We start from the raw sequence: 22,689 nt of genomic DNA on the forward strand, positions 1-22,689 counted from the left end.
TGTAAGATAATATAATGTGCTAGTGCCTGCGGAAAAAGATGTTCCAATTCCATTCTGATCTTGGTACTGACCTAAATAACCTAACAGGATTAGAAGCAGGTTTTAGACTGGAGCATAATATCTGGCTTTAGTCTGCTATCCTTTGCTGAATTGTTATCTCACACAAGGAAGCTCTGAGCTGATCTGCTGCAGGTTGAAAGGCTAGCTGCTTTTAAGACTGTCATGTTTTATTTCCTGTTGCATTGTTGTGGAAGGTCATTAAGGATGTTGTCAGATTCTAGTTGCTCAATACGGGTCATGAAACTTGCCAGCTGATTTCCTATTTTAACAGCTACGGAAAAGGTAAGTTTTTGGTGAGTCATAGAAAGTGAAAGTCTCTGATGATTAATGAGACAAATGCACATTGTCTCTATTCAGCATTGGTCTCCAATTTTGAAATATCAACACAAACTAAGGCATATTGCACAGCTGTTTCATTTCTGTTTGTGTATGGTTGGAAGAGGTTTCTTTCTTTTTTGAGTTCCGAGCTCAAATTTTGACTAGGAAGAACATAAGAATATTTCCTTTTAACAGATCAGACCTTCTATTGAAATACCAAAAAGGAAAGAGAATGTGAATCTTATGTTGAGCATATTGGCATATCTGGTATGCTGAGAAGAGCAGATTAATATCAAGGATGGCTACTCATCTACCTCTTTCTACTTCTAGGTCTGAAGAAGAAGAAGAAGAAAGATGGCATCAGGCTGCCTGAAAGTCACAAAATATTTTCTTTTCCTTTTCAACCTCCTTTTCTTTGTAAGTATTTGCGGACAGAATCTGAATACACTGCTTTTAAATTTTAGCACGGAGAGGATTTATGACAGGAGAAGTGAATCAGTGGCCCTCCAGATGTTGCTGAAATACCCCAGCTCATTCCTCACCATTGATGACACATACTGAGTCTTCTGAGAGTCGTAGTTCAGCACCATTTGGTGGGCTGTAAGTTTTCTCTTTCCTAGCCTAACAGCACAAGTAAATTTTAAGACTTATTAGAAACAAGGGTTCCAGCTATGGCAAAGTCATTGCCAAAGGGCACCAACACAAGGAATAAACTGAATGTGATGTTTAATGATCATATGGGGTAAAATAAATACGTTTATATTCAGTTGAATGGAGGAATATTTAGCAATATTGAAGGTATAGAGGGGCTGGGTAATAGTTAAGGGTTATTCCCCCCTTAAAAACATTACTCTAAAGAGGAATTAGGCAACATGATGGTTTCCAAATGTTTAAGAAAGAGCCTCCATAACCATGGCCCCAGCCACTGGGAGGAATAGTTAATGACTTCTGGGATCCTCAAACATTTAGGAGGGTATTAAAATGCTACTGTATTCAGATATATTATTAACTGTAGTCAGGATACAATCTTACCTGTAAGGTGTTTGTTTTATGATGACCCATATAAAGGGCACATTGCAAATGAGTAATAGAATACATAATAGAAACATTTTATGCAATCTAAGCTAATCAACTCTGTGAAGATATCTTTTATTATGTTACAACAATGTAGACTGGATGATTAAACTTCATTAAGAATTTTAGACTTATTTAGCATTTTGGTATTATTGAAATCATCAAAATACTATGTTAATGGTCTTATTTCACAACTCAGTAACTTGTTAATTAGCTGGAATAATGAATGCCTTACATTTTTCCCATATAAAATAATTCTCAAAGGAAAAAAAAAACAGTGGCTAAAGACATGGTATTGATTGTGTATTATCTGTAAAAGTTTTGGCTTAAGTATTTTGTTTGTTGTACACTCTCCTTGACCCACAGCCAAATCGGTGGCCGATGCATGTAAATCAAGCCCATTCTAAAGCGATGTTCTGTTTTATGCAATATCATTGCAGTGGCCAAGATAAGTAATAAATCTATTTCTAGGACAAAAATCAGGAAAAAAAAAGACTAGACATAAAGGTCAACTAGTCTTAAAGATGATGTCTGTCAAAGCTCTTTATGTCACCATTCAGTTGTAGAGGGCCATATAGTTAACTGATAGATCTCTGCTGCTCTTGTAGTGAGCTAGTCACAAATATTGACAATTTCTTCTTTCACTCCCTTTTTAGATGGGTTCCTTTGATAAAAATACTAGTACCTCGATTTTTTTAATTAAGACATAAATTTATGCAAAGGGGCCACATAGGAAATGGGGGTCTCCAAAAATTGCTAAATTATGATTCTCTGCAGCCAGCACCAATATGGGCTTGGTATGAAAAGTTTGGAGGAATCTTGTTATATTATTATCTGTTCACAAGAATGTGAATTCATAGCTGCCAGTTCTTTAGCTGGTGTTGGCCTTCAAAAGCATTGAGGCCTTCCCTGAGGGGAAGAAGGGGGGTTGAGGGGTATGGTAACATTCTTCAAGTGGTCAAGGTCGGATTGTGTTCACATCTGCAGAAGGAGTGGCAAGAAGAGGTTTCGAATAAAGTGGAAGAACATTGGACCATGTGACCGGCAAAGGGGTTAGGGGGGTGGGGCTCTTGGGGTTTGTATAACTGGGAAAAGAATCCGGAAGTTTCAGTTTTGGAATTTCACTCATCGTGTGCCAGTTTCCTTATGCTAGTAAAGAACTTTGAAAGGCAATGGCTTCAGAGTTTTTTTTTATGCAGAAGAGGTTTTTCTGGAACCCTGTCATTGAGTTCTTCTCAAGAACCTGGAATGTCATAATATATCAGCATAATATATGTGGAATCCAAGCAGAGTGGCTGTTTGCCATTGACAGAGACAAATTTTGTCAATCCGCAGGTTTTCTAAGTGCCATCCAGGATTTTTTGGTATGGCACCTAGCATGTCAAAACCACTGGGACCACCATTGCAGGTTTATGCCATAATCTTTCAATTTTTATTTATTTATTATTTATTTTATTTTATTATTTAAATTTTTATACCGCCCTTCTCCCGAAGGACTCAGGGCGGTTTACAGCCAGATAAAATAAACAGTACTATTACAAAATAAATACTATTAAAATACCACTAAAAAACTTATTCAATTTGGCCGCAATTAAAATTTAGCAAATAATAAAACCCATTAAAAAACCCATTAAAAACCCATTTAAAACCACTTAAAACCCACAATTTAAAACTAATCCAGTCCTGCGCAGATGAATAAATGTGTTTTAAGCTCATGACGGAAGGTTCGGAGGTCCGGAAGTTGGCGAAGTCCTGGGGAGTTCGTTCCAGAGGTGGGAGCCCCACAGAGAAGGCCCTTCCCTGGGTGTCGCCAGGCGACACTGTCTCGCTGGCGGCACCCTGAGAGTCCCTCTCTGTGAGGCGCAGGTCGGTGAGAGGTATCCGGTAGCAGTAGGCGGTCCCGTAAGTAACCCGGCCCTATGCCATGGGCGCTTTGAAGATGTTCACCAAAACCTTGAAGCGCACCGGAAGGCCACAGGCAGCCAGTGCAGTCTGCGCAGGATAGGTGTCACACGGGAGCCACGAGGGCTCCCTCTATCACCAGCGCAGCTGCATTCTGGACTAACTGAAGCCTCGGATGCCCTTCAAGGGAGCCCCATGTAGAGAGCATTGCAGTAATCCAGGCGAGGCGTCACGAGGCGTGGTGACCGTGCACAGGGCATCCCGGTCTAGAAAGGCGCAACTGGCGCACCAGGCGAACCTGGTAAAAGCTCTCCTGGAGCGGCCGTCAAGTGATCTTCAAAAGACAGCCGTTCATCCAGGAGGGCGCCCAAGTTGCGCACCCGTTCCGCCGGGGCCAATGACTCGCCCCGACAGTCAGCGAGACTCAGCTGACTGTACCGAGATGCCGGCATCCACAGCCACTCTGTCTTGGAGGATTGAGCCTGAGCCTGTTTCTCCCCATCCAGACCCGTCGGCTTCCAAGCACCGGGACAACACTTGATAACCGTTGGGGTGGCCGGTGTGGAAAAGTACAGCTGGGTGTCATCAGCGTACAGCTGGTACCTCACACGAAGCCACTGATGATCTCACCCAGCGGCTTCATATAGATGTTGAACAGAAGGCGAGAGGATCGACCCTGCGGCACCCACAAGTGAGGTGTCTCGGGCCGACCTCTGCCCCCTGTCAACACCGTCTGCGACCGATCGGAGAGATAGGAGGAGAACCACCGATAAGCGGTGCCTCCACTCCCAATCCCTCCAACCGGCGCAGCAGGATACCATGGTCGATGGTATCAAAAGCCGCTGAGAGGTCTAATAGGACCAGGGCAGAGGAGCATCCTCTATCCCTGGCCCTCCAGAGATCATCCACCAAGCGACCAAAGCCGTCTCAGTGCTGTAACCGGGCGGAAGCCAGACTGGAGCAGGTCTAGATAGACAGTTTCATCCAGGTGCAAGGAAACTGATATGCCACCATACTCTCTACAACCTTCGCCACGAAGGAAGGTTGGAGACGGACGATAATTACCTAAAACAGCGGGTCAGGAAGGCTTCTTGAGGAGGGTCTCACCACCGCCTCTTCCAAGGCGGTCGGAAAGACTCCCTCCACCAAGGAAGCGCTCGTAATAGCCTGGAGCCAGCCTCGTGTCACCTCCTGAGTGGCCAGTACCAGCCAGGAGGGCAGGTCCAATAAACATGTGGTGGCATTCAACCTCCCCAGCAACCTGTCCATGTCCTCGGAGCGACAGGGTCAAACTCATCCCATAAAATGTCCCCAAGACCACCCTCAGCCGTCTCACCCGTCACTGCAATCTTGGTCTAGGCCCTCCCGAAGCTGAGCGATTTTATCGTATAGATAACCGTTAAACTCCTCAGCACGTCCCTGCAGCGGGTCATCCGCTCCCCTGATGTAAGAGGGAGCGAGTCACCCGAAACAGGGCGGCTGGGCGGTTATCTGCCGATGCAATGAGGAGGAGGCGTAGCTACGCCTCGCTTCCCTCATTGCCACTAGGTAAGCCCTAGTATAGGACTTCACTAGTGTCCGATCAGCCTCGAGCAGCTAGACCTCCAAGAACTCTCTAGGCGTCTTCTCCGGCGCTTCATCCTCTCAACTCCTCGGAGAACCAAGGGCGGTTGGGACCTGCGCGGGTCAGAGGCCGCAAAGGCACGACACGGTCTAAGGCCCCCGCCGCGGCCCGTTCCCAGGCCGCAACAAGTTCCTCAGCCGAGCCGTGAGCCAGACCGTCAGGAAATGGCCCAAGCTCCGTCCGGAACCCCTCCGGGTCCATCAGGCGCCTGGGGCGGGACCAACGTATCGGCTCCGTCTCCCTGCGGTGGTGAATGGCGGTCAGAAAGTCCAGGCGAAGAAGAGAGTGATCTGACCATGACAAAGGTTCAATGACTATTTCCTTTAAGTCCAGATCTCTCAACCACTGACCAGAGACAAAAACCAGGTCCAGAGTGCCACCCCCGATGTGAGTAGGGCCATCAACTACTTGGGTCAGGTCCAAGGCCGTCATGGAAGCCATGAACTCCCGAGCTGCCGTTGATGACGAGCCGGAAGATGGCAAGTTAAAATCCCCCATGACTAAAAGTCTGGGGTCTCAACTGCCACTCCAGCCAGCACCTCCAGGAGCTCGGGCAGGGCAGCTGACACGCAGCAAGGAGCCAGGTGCGTGATCAGCAAACCCATCTGACACCTATGGCCCCATCTCACAAGAGGATTCACACCCGGCAATCTGAGGTACAGTGGTCTCCCTCGGCTCTAGACTCTCTCTAATCACAACCGCCACCCCACCCCTACCCTGAGCCCTCGGCTGATGGAATGCACGGAAACCCGGCGGGCACATCTCAACAAGGGCACACCCCTTCCGTGCCCAGCCAGGTTTCCGTCGCCTATAAGGTCCGTGGCGCCCCTGAATAAGATCGTATATTAGGGGCCTTATTGACTACGGACCGTGCGTTGCATAACATCAGCCGAAGGCCCAGGCTCTGAGGGTCTTGACCATCCGGGGAGCAGGAAAAGGGCGAGGATCGGGCGCGCGATCGCCTGCAAACATCGGCGCGCCCCCTAGGGCGATATGATCCCCCTTCCGCCATATCTGCCCCTCCCACTTACCGTGCAAATCAGACCACCCTCACCAGCAGGAACGCAATCTTCCCCTAACCTCCGAACCCGTTAAAAACCGTCACGAGCACGCGCAGGACTGGCTCCCCACCCGACGGGCTACCCCAACGCCCGCCCTAACCCTCCCTCCCTTAAAAACCCTATCTAAAACCCCAAAGGCTCTTTTTTTCGCATGCCACCTCTGTGGGTCCCAAGACCCGTCATTGAGGCCGGCCCTTGATAGTCTGTGAGCCATTCCTGCGGCGGGGCACCTGCAGGCGCAAGAGTTCAGTGCTGAATATCGCATAAATAGAGTACATAAATAGAGGATAGAGGCCGACAAGAGGCGATACTGTCCGGAGTGGTCAAATGTCATACCAAGTTCAAATGGACACCCATTGACTAATGAAGATCAAATGGTGGCTGGCTTAAAGATGACGAAAGCTGGAACATAGGCAGAGCAAAGTCCATGATGACAAAAATACTACTGCTCTGCCCAGAGCTCAGTCCTAAAATCCATGACCTGGAGGAGGTGGTGTCACTCTCCCTGACAGCGGTGTCCACAGATGATTCCAAAATAGATGTTTCCAAGTAAACACGTCCAGAATAGTTACGTCCAGAAATAGAAATAGAACTCCCTGTAGGTCACAGATCGGTCTCCAGACTTCTTCCACGGCCATAATGTACCGGCCATAAAATGCATAAATGCATAAAATGCAGATGACAATGCAGATTACAGATGATAAGGTGTTGGAGATGATAAAACACCAATTGTAATCCCAGGAAGAGCAGGCCTAATAGGCCAGGAAAACCTCAGCGCCCCTCACTCCTATCCCACCAGGATAGTCCAAGGCCTCTCAAGGCCGGCCACTCCCTCCTCAAGGTCCAGGTCCAATCCAAGGTCTGCCCCTCCACGGGCCAGGCCTGTCCGAGAACCTGACCAAACACCACCAGAGGGCCGGCACGATGTAAGCTGCCGCTGATGTTAACCGCGCAAGAGCAGGACAAACATCCTGACAGGCCGTCTCGGGCAGGGGCCACAGGGGCCCTTCACAGCCCTTCACCCCATGCCACTCCCACGTCAACCCACAGGAAAACCTCGGAGGAGACCTGGGAGCGCCTGGAGAGCCGGAGAGCCGAGAGGCGGAGGCCAGGATACAGGAACCGCTGGATGATCCAAATGAAAAGGAGAAGCGCGGCCTCCGCCGCAAAAGGCGAGCGCGGCCTCACCTCACGCCCAGTAACAATGGCCGCCGTTAGCTTGCCCATCCTCCCGGTCGCGTTCTCGGCAGCCGTGAGTCCGAGAGAGTCCACAGACCTCTCCCACGGCTGCCGGGATGTTAATACAGCTGACCGGGGGACGCAAGCCGCTCGGCAAGCCGCCTGGGCGCCGCCATCTCCTCATCTGTCGCCCGTTGTCGGCTCCGTTCCTCTACCGAGCCGCCATCTTGCACATGCGCAGAGCCTCTATCCATTAGATCTTATTACTTTGTGATCATCTCCAATTCTTTGGCTTCTATTGTACTATCCCCTGGTATTGCCGTATCAACTACCCATACTTTCTTTTTTTCAGCCACAGTTATATCTAATGCATTAGGATCCAAGATTGTCAATCTGTATTCAGAAATCCTACAATATATTAAGCCCCTTGTTTTCTAGCACTATTTTCAACTCTGTGTTCAGTTTTTCATTGCTGGTGCATGGTAATTTTTATAGATGTTCCAGGGAATAATTGTGGTGACTATGTTACGTGTTTTTTATAATCAGTTTATATATATATATATATATATAAATATATATATATATATATATATATATATATATATATATATATATATATATATATATATATATATGCCTACACTACGGACAAACATTTTCTTCTGGCTAAAAGCAGAAGACATGGAGAGATTTACTTTTAATAAAAACAAGGTATTGTACTTCTTAAAAGTCAGTGTTTAAAATGCATCCCGCAATGCAGGAGCTAGAGAAAAATATAAGTCAATATTTTTTTTGCGATCAAATCTGAAATGTTACAACTGCATCTAAAAAAAACAACCAAGTCAGAATGTGAGGGAAAGAGAAACCAGCGAATGGATTGTTCAATTTGTGTTTATCTTTCTGTTTATAAGAGAACACTTTTAAAAAAACAAAAACAAGTCCCCGATAGCCTTCCAATTCTTCATTCACTCACTGTCAGGAAGGCTACGATTATGACATTTACAAGAAACATTTTGGAGCTTAGCTGGCCTGAGGGAGTGATAAACCATTAAGCGGAGCAGATGGGGACAAGATTTCCAGCAAAGGCAAAGCGAGCATGTAGACATGACATAATGTCAGCTCTTGATCAGAAAAATCTCGTTTAATTTTCTGCTCAGCCTTAAACTTGTCTCTGGTTTGGGAACTGTTTCTCTGTAGGCTGCTGTCAAATCCTAGGAAGAAGCCTTGAATACAAACGTTGAAAATATAAAGTAAGCTCTACAGTGGTGGGTTGTTCCTGGTTCGGGAGAACCGGTAGTCGCGGCGGCGGGAGGATCATCAAGACATCATCAAAAATGCTTTGCATATGCACAGAAGCACCATGTGCATGCTACCAATAACAAATCAATAGCATGGGATTTGAAATCCACTACTGAAGCTCTCCTCCTCCAAATTTTTTTCAAGTTTCTTGAGGACAGACTCACAGAGGTATTTATTCCTGCTAGATTTGCATGGAAGGGGGATACTGGGAATCTTCCATTTACAACAGTTCATTTATTAGTTCATTCATTGAAGTTACAAAGGCATGGAAAAAAGTGAGTTATGACCCTTTTTCACACGACTGTTGCAGCATCCCCATGGTCACATGATCATAATGCAGATGCTTGGCAACTGACTCATATTTATGATGGTTGCAGTGTCCTGGGGTCCTGGGGTCCTGGGGTCCTGGGGTCCTGGGGTCCTGGGGTCCTGGGGTCCTGGGGTCCTGGGGTCCTGGGGTCCTGGGGTCCTGGGGTCCTGGGGTCCTGGGGTCCTGGGGTCCTGGGGTCCTGGGGTCCTGGGGTCCTGGGGTCATGTGATCAACTTTTATGAACTTCTGACAAGCAAAGTCAGGATAACCATCTGTCTGAGATGGTATAGGGTTTCCTGTCTGGGCAGGGGGTTGGACTAGAAGGCCTCCAAGGTCCCTTCCAACTCTGTTGTTGTTGCTGTTGTTGTTGTTGTTGTTGCTGTTGTTGTTGTTGTTGTTGCTGTTGCTGTTGCTGTTGTTGCTGTTGTTGTTGTTGTTGCTGTTGTTGTTGTTGTTGTTGTTGCTGTTGCTGTTGTTGCTGTTGTTGTTGTTGTTGTTGTTGTTGTTGTTGTTGTTGTTGTTGTTGCTGTTGTTGTTGTTGTTGTTGCTGTTGTTGTTGTTGTTGTTGTTATTATTATTATTATTAAAGTCAATGGGGAAGCCAGATTCATGTAACAACCGTGTTAGTAACTTAACAACTGCAGTGAAGCACTTAACAACTATGGCAAGAAAAGTCGTAAAATGGGGCAAAATTCACTCATCAAATGTCTCACTTAACAAGAGAAATGTTGGGCTCAATTGCGGTCGTAAGTCGAGGACTATCTGTACTGTGGTGGACAAAAGAAGCATATGTATAAAGCAGTGGTAGTCAACCTGGTCCCTACCACCCACTAGTGGGCGTTCCAGCTTTCATGGTGGGCGGTAGGTGTTTTGTCCGATACTGAAGCACTTTCCTTTTTTTAAATTTAATTGACTTTTTAAAAAATTTTCATAGCAGTATTTAAAAACATTTTCATTAGGTTTTCATAAAATTCCCCGTGACAATTTAAATTTCTGAAAATATACTATTTGTATCGCCTGCACATAAGTTTAGTTCACGTTATGTAAGTGAAACTAAACAGCGCTATAGTGCGACCGCAAACAAAAGAGCCTCATCCCAGAATAGCTTGCGCACCTCCCCCCACATCACCCAGCTGTAACAGAGAAGCAGAGCTGGTAGCTGGCGCCTCCCCCAAACCCAATCCACGATGCGCAAGAGGCATGCGCAGACGATGATACACAGCACATTACTGTGGAACCGGTGGGCGGTTAGAAATTTTTACCAGTAACAGAGATACAAAAGAGGTAGGTATAAAAAGGTTGACTACCCTGGTATAAAGGAAGGCACAGATCATGTGCTCTTTTATTACCATCTCCAGTCCAGTCTAAGCTGGAATGACTGGAAATGGTCTCTAATATTATTGTCTCACATTTGATGAAGGAAAACGTTGGCCTAGAGTAGTGATGGTAAGCCTTTGGGGATGGTGTCAAAAATTTTAAAAATGCCCACCTTGACTCTGCTTCTCTCTCTCTCTCTCTCTCTCTCTCTCTATCTATCTATCTCTATCTCTCTCTCTCTCTCTCTCTCTCTCTCTCTCTCTCTCTCTCTCTCTCTCTCTCTCTCTCTCTCTCTCTCTCTCTCTCTCTCTCTCTCTCTCTCTCTCTCTCTCTCTCTCTCTCTCTCTCTCTCTCTCTCTCTCTCTCTCTCTCTCTCTCTCTCTCTCTCTCTCTCTCTCTCTCTCTCTCTCTCTCTCTCTCTCTCTCTCTCTCTCTCTCTCTCTCTCTCTCTCTCTCTCTCTCTCTCTCTCTCTCTCTCTCTCTCTCTCTCTCTCTCTCTCTCTCTCTCTCTCTCTCTCTCTCTCTCTCTCTCTCTCTCTCTCTCTCTCTCTCTCTCTCTCTCTCTGAAAAATATACTCTCTCTCTCTCTCTCTCTCTCTCTCTCTCTCTCTCTCTCTCTCTCTCTCTCTCTCTCTCTCTCTCTCTCTAATGTATGTGGCGGTGCAGGCGGTGCATGGGATTTGAAATCCACTACTGAAGCTCTCCTCCTCCAAATTTTCAAGTTTCTTGAGGACAGACTCACAGAGGTATTTATTCCTGCTAGATTTGCATGGAAGGGGGATACTGGGAATCTTCCATTTACAACAGTTCATTTATTAGTTCATTCATTGAAGTTACAAAGGCATGGAAAAAAAGTTATGACCTTTTTTCACACGACTGTTGCAGCATCCCCATGGTCACATGATCATAATGCAGATGCGTGGCAACTGACTCATATTTATGATGGTTGCAGTGTCCCGGGGTCATGTGATCAACTTTTATGAACTTCTGACAAGCAAAGTCAGGATAACCATCTGTCTGAGATGGTATAGGGTTTCCTGCCTGGGCAGGGGGTTGGACTAGAAGGCCTCCAAGGTCCCTTCCAACTCTGTTGTTGTTGTTGTTATTATTATTATTATTATTAAAGTCAATGGGGAAGCCAGATTCATGAAACAACCGTGTTAGTAACTTAACAACTGCAGTGAAGCACTTAACAACTGCAGTGAAGCACTTAACAACTGCAGTGAAGCACTTAACAACTGCAGTGAAGCACTTAACAACTGCAGTGAAGCACTTAACAACTGCAGTGAAGCACTTAACAACTGCAGTGAAGCACTTAACAACTGCAGTGAAGCACTTAACAACTGCAGTGAAGCACTTAACAACTGCAGTGAAGCACTTAACAACTGCAGTGAAGCACTTAACAACTGCAGTGAAGCACTTAACAACTGCAGTGAAGCACTTAACAACTGCAGTGAAGCACTTAACAACTGCAGTGAAGCACTTAACAACTGCAGTGAAGCACTTAACAACTGCAGTGAAGCACTTAACAACTGCAGTGAAGCACTTAACAACTGCAGTGAAGCACTTAACAACTGCAGTGAAGCACTTAACAACTGCAGTGAAGCACTTAACAACTGCAGTGAAGCACTTAACAACTGCAGTGAAGCACTTAACAACTGCAGTGAAGCACTTAACAACTGCAGTGAAGCACTTAACAACTGCAGTGAAGCACTTAACAACTGCAGTGAAGCACTTAACAACTGCAGTGAAGCACTTAACAACTGCAGTGAAGCACTTAACAACTGCAGTGAAGCACTTAACAACTGCAGTGAAGCACTTAACAACTGCAGTGAAGCACTTAACAACTGCAGTGAAGCACTTAACAACTGCAGTGAAGCACTTAACAACTGCAGTGAAGCACTTAACAACTGCAGTGAAGCACTTAACAACTGCAGTGAAGCACTTAACAACTGCAGTGAAGCACTTAACAACTGCAGTGAAGCACTTAACAACTGCAGTGAAGCACTTAACAACTGCAGTGAAGCACTTAACAACTGCAGTGAAGCACTTAACAACTGCAGTGAAGCACTTAACAACTGCAGTGAAGCACTTAACAACTGCAGTGAAGCACTTAACAACTGCAGTGAAGCACTTAACAACTGCAGTGAAGCACTTAACAACTGCAGTGAAGCACTTAACAACTGCAGTGAAGCACTTAACAACTGCAGTGAAGCACTTAACAACTGCAGTGAAGCACTTAACAACTGCAGTGAAGCACTTAACAACTGCAGTGAAGCACTTAACAACTGCAGTGAAGCACTTAACAACTGCAGTGAAGCACTTAACAACTGCAGTGAAGCACTTAACAACTGCAGTGAAGCACTTAACAACTGCAGTGAAGCACTTAACAACTGCAGTGAAGCACTTAACAACTGCAGTGAAGCACTTAACAACTGCAGTGAAGCACTTAACAACTGCAGTGAAGCACTTAACAACTGCAGTGAAGCACTTAACAACTGCAGTGAAGCACTTAACAACTGCAGTGAAGCACTTAACAACTGCAGTGAAGCACTTAACAACTGCAGTGAAGCACTTAACAACTGCAGTGAAGCACTTAACAACTGCAGTGAAGCACTTAACAACTATGGCAAGAAAAGTCGTAAAATGGGGCAAAATTCACTCATCAAATGTCTCACTTAACAAGAGAAATGTTGGGCTCAATTGCGGTCGTAAGTCGAGGACTATCTGTACTGTGGTGGACAAAAGAAGCATATGTATAAAGCAGTGGTAGTCAACCTGGTCCCTACCACCCACTAGTGGGCGTTCCAGCTTTCATGGTGGGCGGTAGGTATAAAAAGGTTGACTACCCTGGTATAAAGGAAGGCACAGATCATGTGCTCTTTTATTACCATCTCCAGTCCAGTCTAAGCTGGAATGACTGGAAATGGTCTCTAATATTATTGTCTCACATTTGATGAAGGAAAACGTTGGCCTAGAGTAGTGATGGTAAGCCTTTGGGGATGGTGTCAAAAATTTTAAAAATGCCCACCTTGACTCTGCTTCTCTCTCTCTCTCTCTCTCTATCTATCTATCTATCTATCTCTATCTCTCTCTCACACACACACACACACACACACACACACACACACACACACACACACACACACACACACACACACACACACACACACCTCACACAAAAAATCTCTGGACCTCTTCTCCAGACTTTTGTCTCTGGATCTTCTGTTCTCACTGGGCCTTTGGCCTGTGGTGAAATCCAAATATTTTTATTGAGATGAAATGCATGCCTCATATTTCAGAAAGCATCATCATATCGAAGTGGTTCCTCTGCTTGTTTCTTTTCATCTGTTCAGTCACATCCAGTTCTCAGAGATTTTATAGATTATTCTAAATTCTTTCCAATATTTTACAACTTTATTTAATATTTCTAGGTTTAAGGGAGTATTTTGCATGATGGAACCTCTCAAGGATATTATTTGCTGGTCTTTTTTGTAGTTTCTTCAACTGTTTCTAGCGTAACTGATTTTTCTAAGGAATTCAAATATATGACATGATCAAAATTAGTCAGCCTTTCCAGTGATATTTCTGGTTCAATATGGTCTTCTTGTTCATCATTTTTGCTGTCTAAGGGATGTAGATAATCATCTCCAAACCCATAATTTGAGGGAGTCTAGTCCCCCCCACATCTACTTTTCTTATTATCCATATTGTGTTTTGCAACTGTAGGTAGTTATAGGAAAAATGATAGTGTTCATTATTCTGCATTTAGTATCCATCGCCTCACACGTAAAAACTCATTCCAGTTCATAGAGATCATAAAGAAAACAAAACTTACAGCCCAGCGACCTACTCGTGAGCTTTGATGTCATATCCTCTTCACCCAAGTGCCAATCAAAGAAGCCTTGACAGCTATCCAAAACAAATATAACCCCCCCAAGCACATCCTAGATCTGACCAACCACTGCCTATCCAACACATACTTCATCTATAACGGACAAAAATACAAACAAATAGAAGGCGCACCCATGGGATCACCCCTCTCACCTGTCATTGCCAACCTCTACATGGAACACTTTGGAACCCAAGCACTAGAACAATCTGATCACAAACCCAAACTCTGGCTCAGATCGTAGCGACACCTTCATAATCTGGCCACACGGAAAGAAAAACTTGAAAACTTCCTCACACACCTCAATAGCCTACACCCCAAAATACAGTTCACCATGGAAACAGAAGTTAACAACCAACTTCCTTCCTAGATGTCTTAGTCTACAAGAAACCCAATGGCTCCCTAGGACACACCATCTACCAGAAGAAAACACACACAAACCGCTATCTGCATGCACTCTCACACCACCACCCAGCACAGATCAACTCCGTAGCCAAGACACTCATCTCTAGAACAAAATGCTTAGCTGACGAACAACACCTAAAACCGAACTACACACTCTCACAAACGTACTAACATCCAATGGATTCCAGAGAAATAAGATTACCAAACTAATCCAAAAGAACCCCCACTAAAACCCAAGACAGAGAGCAAGAAAATGGCACAGCCCTCCTCCCATATATAAAAGGCACCACAGACAGAATCAGCAGGCGGTCCCGTAAATAGCCCGGTCCTATGCCATGGAGCGCTTTAAAGGTGGTAACCAACACCTTGAATTGCACCCGGAAGACCACCGGCAACCAGTGCAGCTTGCGCAGGAGAGGTGTTATATGGGAGCCATGAGTAGCTCCCTCTATTACCCGCGCAGCCGCATTCTGGACCAGTTGGAGCCTCCGGGTGCTCTTCAAGGGGAGCCCCATGTAGAGAGCGTTACAGTAGTCCAGGCGGGAAGTGACGAGGGCATGAGTGACCGTGCATAGGGAATCCCGGTCTATGAAGGGGCGCAACTGGCGTATCAGGCACACCTGATAAAAAGCTCCCCTGGCGACGGCTGTCATATGTTCTTCTAACGACAGCCGAGCATCCAGGAGAACGGCCAAGTTGCGAACCCTCTCCATAGGGGCCAATGACTCGGTTCCAACTAGCTGGCTGTACCGGGATGCCAGTTTTGGTCCCAAGGAAAATAAAGTCCTGGACTGATAAATTTTCTTACTGATTTTTATCTTCCAGTTATCATCACAACTATATTGTTTTTGATGTTCAGAAGCAATCTTGGCTTTTTAATTTCTGCTTTCACTTTTATACCGTATTTAGTTTTACAGTATAGCAATGTCATCTGGATATCTTAGATGCTTTCAATTCATCTAAATTAAGGTTTCTCAAAACTGCCTCAATGTATAAATTTAATAGAAAAACCAATAGAATAGTAGAAGTTACTCAAGTTTTTTGGAATGCCCCTTTTCTTTTACTGGTAGGTATTTCCATAACTTTTCATATATGCAGTGCAATAAACAGTTTTACCATAGTTGATGAATAAATTTGAAATTTACATGCATGTTCCATGAAATCTAATTTTATTATTTTTCTAGTTTTATGTTAAACTTCTGCATTTAGCCGTTTTGCTTCATCTCTATTGCCCATAATTTGAGCTTTCTTTTTGGTTCAGCAATTTGGATAGTTTCCCCTGCTCCCTATTTATTTCCTCCCTTGTTTCTTTGTTTTTTTTATGTGTATATGCAACATATTTCTGAACTGATTTTTATTGAGCTGTTTTATTGATGTTTTTTCATTTTTTCCTTTCTCCTATCTGGCTGGTCTTCCATGGAATTAAGCAAATTGATATTGTTTCTTAATTTCTAATATATATACCGGTTTATATATTCATATCGTATTTCCTGGGTGTTCAAATTTGAATCTGAAACAGACTTTGGCTACAAATAGTTGTGGTCCAAACCACAGTCTGCAGCAAAAGTAAAGAAATATGTGTTCCCCCCACTGTTGGCTGTATAAGATGTAATTGGTTTGGTTGTAGTACAGTCCATTTTGAGACGCCATGTATTCAAGTGACATTCATCAATTTTGGTGTTGGACTCTTCCATAATGAATACTATATATATATTGGCACTTGATGTAGCACTTCATGAATGTCAGCACAGAACTGTTTATATTTCTTCTTCAAATGTATCTGTTGTTCCTGCATAGATTTTGGAAATTGTGACATTTGGCTGTATATCTTGGACAAAACAACCTGTGTGACCCATTGGGTCACCCTTTTAGAGAGATTTCCTTACTTAAACAAACAAACAGAGTGATTGCTGCTGTTTTGGTTTTAAAATTAAAATTAAGGTTGACTCAGCCTTCCATCCTTTATAAGGTAGGTAAAATGAGGACCCAGATTGTTGGGGGCAATAAAAGTAAACTTTGTATATAATATACAAATGGATGAAGACTATTGCTTAACACTGTGTAAGACGCCCTGAGTCTTTGGAGAAGGGCGGGATATAAATTCAAATTAAAAAAAATTAAAGAAAATGAAACCATCATTTTACTAAAGAAGAAAGATCTGTAGCAAGATGCTTCTTGTTTAATAAAGGATGCTTTTGATGACAACAATTGTGATTGATCTGCCACATACAGCTGACTATGCTGAAACACTGGTTTCTCCAGATAAATCATTCTCCATGGTTTGTTCTCCCTCTTTATATATAATGACAGCAAAGCATGATTTTGTTCAGAACTGGGTCCACTGAAGAGGAACATCTTCACCTTCTGATGAATTGAGAATTGTTATTGTTGGAATCATGACAATGTCATTTTTTGCATGCATCAAAGTTTATCTTTGCTACAATGATTCTTCCATAATCATCCCATTTCAGACTCTTCCTTATTAAATTTCATTATTAAAATGACAAGAGATTATATCTTCCATGCTGTGGAAAATGAGTAGCGTTAGCTCCTTCACTGAGGCCATTAAAGGAACAATACTATTTCATCATTCCAGGGAAGCAGCTAATGCACGGGTGTCAAACTCGTGTCATCACGGCAGCATCACGTGACATAGTGGGTCTTTTTCCCCTTTTGCTAAACTGCGTGTGGGCGTGGCCAGTGCATGATACATCTGGCCTGTGTTTGACAGCCCTGATCTAATGCATATGGGTGATTTTTATCCTCATTTCATTGAGGGGAACCATGTTGAGTTCTCTGAAAATAGTTCTACAGGATTGTCAAATGTGGTAGATGAAATTTATACATTCTTCCATACATCTTGCTGACAGAACCATATCTTCAGGTAGTCCTATTTAATCATTTTGATTTTTCTGAAATTTGTCTTTTCCAACATCTAGTAAGAACTCTAAATTTTTATCTTCCTTTTCCTTTATGATTTTTTGATGCCTGAATTCTCCACATCCACACCATTTCCTCATTTTACAACTGGTGAAGTTTGATGAAAATTGCAACAGCAAATGGCTAATATTTTCCCAAAGTCCTTTTTCTTGCCACATAAATCGTGAAGACGCTGTTATGATTTCAGAGCCCTCCCTCTTAACCATGGAGCTCTCATCCTAGACAAGAAGTCTCACATATCGAAGCAAATTTGCAGTATTGGAGTTTTCTTCTCCCAATCCTCCTTCATTCCCATCTCCTATTAGTCCAAGTGTAGAATCTTGGAATATCCACATAATACAGAGTTTTTGTAAAAGCGTGGTCCTTCACCAATATCATTATTCTGTTGCACAGCGGCACTATCTTGAAAGAATATTGATTCTGTTTTGGAAGGTGCACTTGCAGATAAACAATGGCTGGTTCCCTCTTGTGAATTTGAAATCCAAATATTGATGCAACAGCTTCAGAGGGCCCACTGAATCTGCCTATTAAGTACCGTGTGATTTCATTTTCTCTGCTCCGTGCAAACATTGCCTGATCTCTCCCTGTGTGGTATACTTGATGACATATCTGATGGATTTGACAGATGAGCATATTTCTACATTGAGATGAAAAGGGACATCTTCAACAGTTGTACATTATAGGGTACCACCCATTGAGAAGGGTAGTTCAACCGGATGTCCTTCAAATCCTCCCATTTCTGAAGACTGTCTGCTGCAGACAGGATATGAATCATCACCACACCTTGTAAGCTCATTGAATGCTTTGGGGTACCCCTTACTGCATATACCATGTTTTCAACATGCTGTGTTTCTGCTGCAAAATGGACTATTGATCATAATGCTGGATAGAAAAAAGAGAGGAAAGATGAACTTTGTTAGAGTGAGAGTAGTAAGGTTTAGTCTGATAAGATTCTATCTATTGTATCAGCAAACAAAGAACTGAACTCTGGCTAAATTGTTCTATGTCAGGGGTTCCCAACCCCTGGGCTGTGGCTCACTGTCAGGCTGTGACATGCTTGGAACTGGGCTGCATGAGCGGCTGGCCAGTATGCACACACATGTGTGCACCAGCCCGCCACTTGCGCGACTCACTTCCCCTCTCGCCCCTCATCAGGCTGCCAAGCCATAAAGGTTGGGGACCACTGTTCTGTATCATTCTTAGGCTTATCCTGATATATGTGATTAGTCAATTTCCCACTTCTGGATGAGGGAGGGAGGAGGGATTCCAAGATTGCCTGGGAAACTGTCAAAAGGGTTATCGTGTGACTTTTGCAACAGCAGCCAGTGGCACTGAAGCAACCACAACTTTCCCAAATTGCATTCAGTCAAGAGTCATGGATTCTAGATTCTGAATACATGCTGTAATTTAGCCCATGTGAGGTACCTTGGTTCAAAATGTGAGCCTATTTTGCATTGTTTGCCCAAGTAAATGTGCTAATGAGAGCTTTAGATTCAAAGATTCATTGTTCTACCTTTTGCTGCTCAGAATCGTTCGATTCATTTGACAGGGTTGTTTTTTTTTTGCACTGCCAGTTCCATTCCATTCCTTCTGATATTGTCATTTCCAGAATAGCATATTGTAAACTTACCTAACTGAACATAAATATTTTCAAATGCTGATGTTAGTAATACCAAAATGCGTATGTTGGCTGCATGTCATTTCTTTCTTGCTTGCTGATATCCAGGTTTCCATGCTTCATGCTTCATATATTCCATGTTCTAGCCCTGTTTCCCAGCATGATTTCTTTTGCCATAGGTTTCATCCACTGTGACACTCAAGCAGAGGTACCTTTCCTGCATTATTATTCTTTAGCTTACTTGTACATGCTTACTCTGTGCTGCTCTATAAACCTTATTCTTGATTATATAGCTTAATGGGGGGATGCAAGTAAGTGTCCTTATACCATAAATCTCCACTAATCTATGCAAAGGCCTAGTCATTATCGATTGAAATTCAGCCAGAAAATGTGCTGACATTTCTAGACAGTATAAAACCTTTTCTCCATATATCTCAGGTGAAATAAGAGCTATCTTACAGTTTAACAGTCTCTTGGATTTTTCCCACACTTCAAGGAGTACCTGATCTTAACTTCTTTTTCCTCAAATGTATGGATGTCCTTTCATTTCCCCCCCCCCCCCGTGACAGTCATTATTTAAGGGGCCTAACTGTTTGACTGCACCTGTCATCTGTTTTCCCACCAGCAGCATAAATGTTAACACAACAGCATGGCAAGTGCTGTGTTTATTTATTTATTTATTTATTTATTTATTTATTTATTTATTGTTTGAATTTATATACCGCCCTATCTCCCAAAGGACTCAGGGCGGTTCACAGGCATATAAAAACATCAATATACAAATTAAAACAATCATTAAAAAACTTATTCTACTGCCCAATTAATTAAAAGTAAAAAATATAGATATTAAAATCAATTTAAAAACCCCTCTAAATTTAAAATCTAAAAAACTAAGCCAGTCCTGCACAGATGAATAAATGTGTCTTGAGCTCGCGACGGAAGGTTCGAAGGTCCGGAAGTTGACGGAGTCCTGGGGAGTTCGTTCCAGAGGCGGGAGCCCCACAGAAGGCCCTTCCCTGGGCGCCGCCAGACGACACTGCCTAGCTGACGGCACCCTGAGGAGTCCCTCTCTGTGAGAGCGCACGGTCGGTGAGAGGTATCTGGTCGCAGTAGGCGGTCCCGTAAATAACACGGCCCTATGCCATGGAGCGCTTTAAAGGTGGTCACCAAAACCTTGAAGCGCACCCGGAAAGCCACAGGTAGCCAGTGCAGACCGCGCAGGATAGGTGTTATACGGGAGCCACGAGGGCTCCATCTATCACCAGCGCAGCGCATTCTGGACTAACTGTAGCCTCCGGATGCCCTTCAAGGGAGCCCCATGTAGAGAGCGTTACAGTAATCCAGGCGAGACGTCACGAGGCGTGAGTGACCGTGCATAGGGCCTCCCGGTCCAGAAAGGCGCAACTGGCGCACCAGGCGAACCTGGTAGAACGCTCTCCTGGAGACGGCTGTCAAATGATCTTCTAGAGACAGCCGCTCATCCAGGAGGGCGCTAAGTTGCGCACCCTCTCCATCGGGGCCAATCACCCGCCACCGATGGTCAGCCGCGGATTTACCTGACTGTACCGGGACGCCGGCATCCACAGCCACTCTGTCTTGGAGGATTGAGCTTGAGCCTGTTTCTCCCCATCCAGACCCGTCGGCCTCCAGACACCGGGACAGCACTTGATGGCCGTTGGGGTGGTCCGTGTGAAAAGTACAGCTGGGTGTCATCCGCGTACAGCTGGTACCTCACACGAACCCACTGATGATCTCACCCAGCGGCTTCATATAGATGTTGAACAGAAGGCGAGAGGATCGATCCCTGCGGCACCCCACAAGTGAGGCGCCCGGGCCGACCTCTGCCCCTGTCAACACCGACTGCGACCGGTCAGAGAGATAGGAGGAGAACCACCGATAAACGGTGCCTCCACTCCCAATCCTCTAACCGCGCAGCAGGATACCATGGTCGATGGTATCGAAAGCCGCTGAGAGGTCTAATAGGACCAGGGCAGAGGAACAACCCCTATCCCTGGCCCTCCAGAGATCATCCACCAACGCGACCAAAGCCGTCTCCGTGCTGTAACCGGGTCGGAAACCGGACTGGAACGGGTCTAGATAGACAGTTTCATCCAGGTGCAAGGGAAACTGATATGCCACCATACTCTCTACAACCTTCGCCGCGAAGCGAAGGTTGGAGACCGGACGATAATTACCTAAAACAGCCGGGTCCAGGGAAGGCTTCTTGAGGAGGGGCCTCACCACCGCCTCTTTCAAGGCGGCCGGAAAGACACCCTCCACCAAAGAAGCGCTCGTAATCGCCTGGAGCCAGCCTCGTGTCACCTCCTGCGTGGCCAGCACCAACCAGGAGGGCACGGGTCCAGTAAACACGTGGTGGCATCCAGCCTCCCCAACAACCTGTCCATGTCCTCGGGAGCGACAGGGTCAAACTCATCCCATAAAATGTCACCAAGACCACCCTCAGCCGTCTCACCCGTATCACCGCAATCTTGGTCCAGACCATCCCGAAGCTGAACGATTTTATCGTATAGATAACCGTTAAACTCCTCAGCACGTCCTGCAGCGGGTCATCCCGCTCCCCTGGTGTAGGAGGGAGCGGGTCACCCAAACAGGGCGGCTGGGCGGTTATCTGCCGATGCAATGAGGGAGGCGTAGCTCGCCTCGCCTCCCTCATTGCCACTAGGTAAGCCCTAGTATAGGACTTCACTAGTGTCCGATCAGCTTCTGAGCGGCTAGACCTCCAGGAACTCTCTAGGCGTCTTCTCCGGCGCTTCATCCTCTCAGCTCCTCAGAGAACCAAGGAGCCGGTTGGGACCTGCGCCGGGTCAGAGGTCGCAAAGGCACGACCGGTCTAAGGCCCCGCGCGGCCCGTTCCCAGGCCGCAACAAGTTCCTCAGCCGAGCCGTGAGCCAGACCCTCAGGAAATGGCCCAAGCTCCGTCCGGAACCCCTCCGGGTCCATCAGGCGCCTGGGACGGAACCAACGTGTCGGCTCCGTCTCCCTGCGGCGGTGAATGGCGGGCAGAAAGTCCAGGCGAAGAAGAGTGATCTGACCATGACAAAGGTTCAATGACTATTTCCTTTAAGTCCAGATCTCTCAACCACTGACCAGAGACAAAAATCAGGTCCAGGGTGCCACCCCCAATGTGAGTAGGGCCATCAATTACTTGGGTCAGGTCCAAGGCCGTCATGGAAGCCATGAACTCCCGAGCTGCCGATGACGAGCCGGACGATGGCAAGTTAAAGTCCCCATGACTAAAAGTCTGGGGTCTCAACTACCACCCGGCCAGCACCTCCAGGAGCTCGGGCAGGGCAGCTGTCACGCAGCAAGGAGCCAGGTACGTGATCAGCAAACCCATCTGGCACCTATGGCCCCATCTCACAAAGAGGGATTCGCACCCGGCAATCTGAGGTACAGTGGTCTCCCTCGGCTCTAGACTTTCTCTAATCACAACCGCCACCCCCCCACCCCTACCCTGGGCCCTCGGCTGATGGAATGCACGGAAACCCGGCGGGCACATCTCAACAAGGGGCACACCCCCTTCAGTGCCCAGCCAGGTTTCCGTAACGCCTATAAGGTCCATGGCGCCCCCTGAATAAGGTCGTATACTAGGGGGGCCTTATTAACTACGGACCGTGCGTTGCATAACATCAGCCAGAGGCCCAGGCTCTGGGGGTCATGACCATCCGG

The 22,689-nt window shown here is 45.6% G+C and overlaps 1 protein-coding gene across 1 annotated transcript in view; it reads left to right on the top strand.

Annotated features, from left to right (window-relative positions):
* Window positions 1-22,689, top strand: part of CD82 (CD82 molecule) — a 91,355-nt gene that overhangs the window by 35,229 nt on the left and 33,437 nt on the right. The window contains exon 2 of the mRNA XM_058161710.1: window positions 709-795. Coding sequence (XP_058017693.1) covers window positions 733-795 — 63 coding nt within the window. The 5' untranslated portion in view covers window positions 709-732. The remainder of the gene's footprint in view (window positions 1-708; window positions 796-22,689) is intronic.

This window comes from Ahaetulla prasina, chromosome 1, assembly GCF_028640845.1.
Source record: "Ahaetulla prasina isolate Xishuangbanna chromosome 1, ASM2864084v1, whole genome shotgun sequence".
Lineage (NCBI taxonomy): Eukaryota > Metazoa > Chordata > Lepidosauria > Squamata > Colubridae > Ahaetulla > Ahaetulla prasina.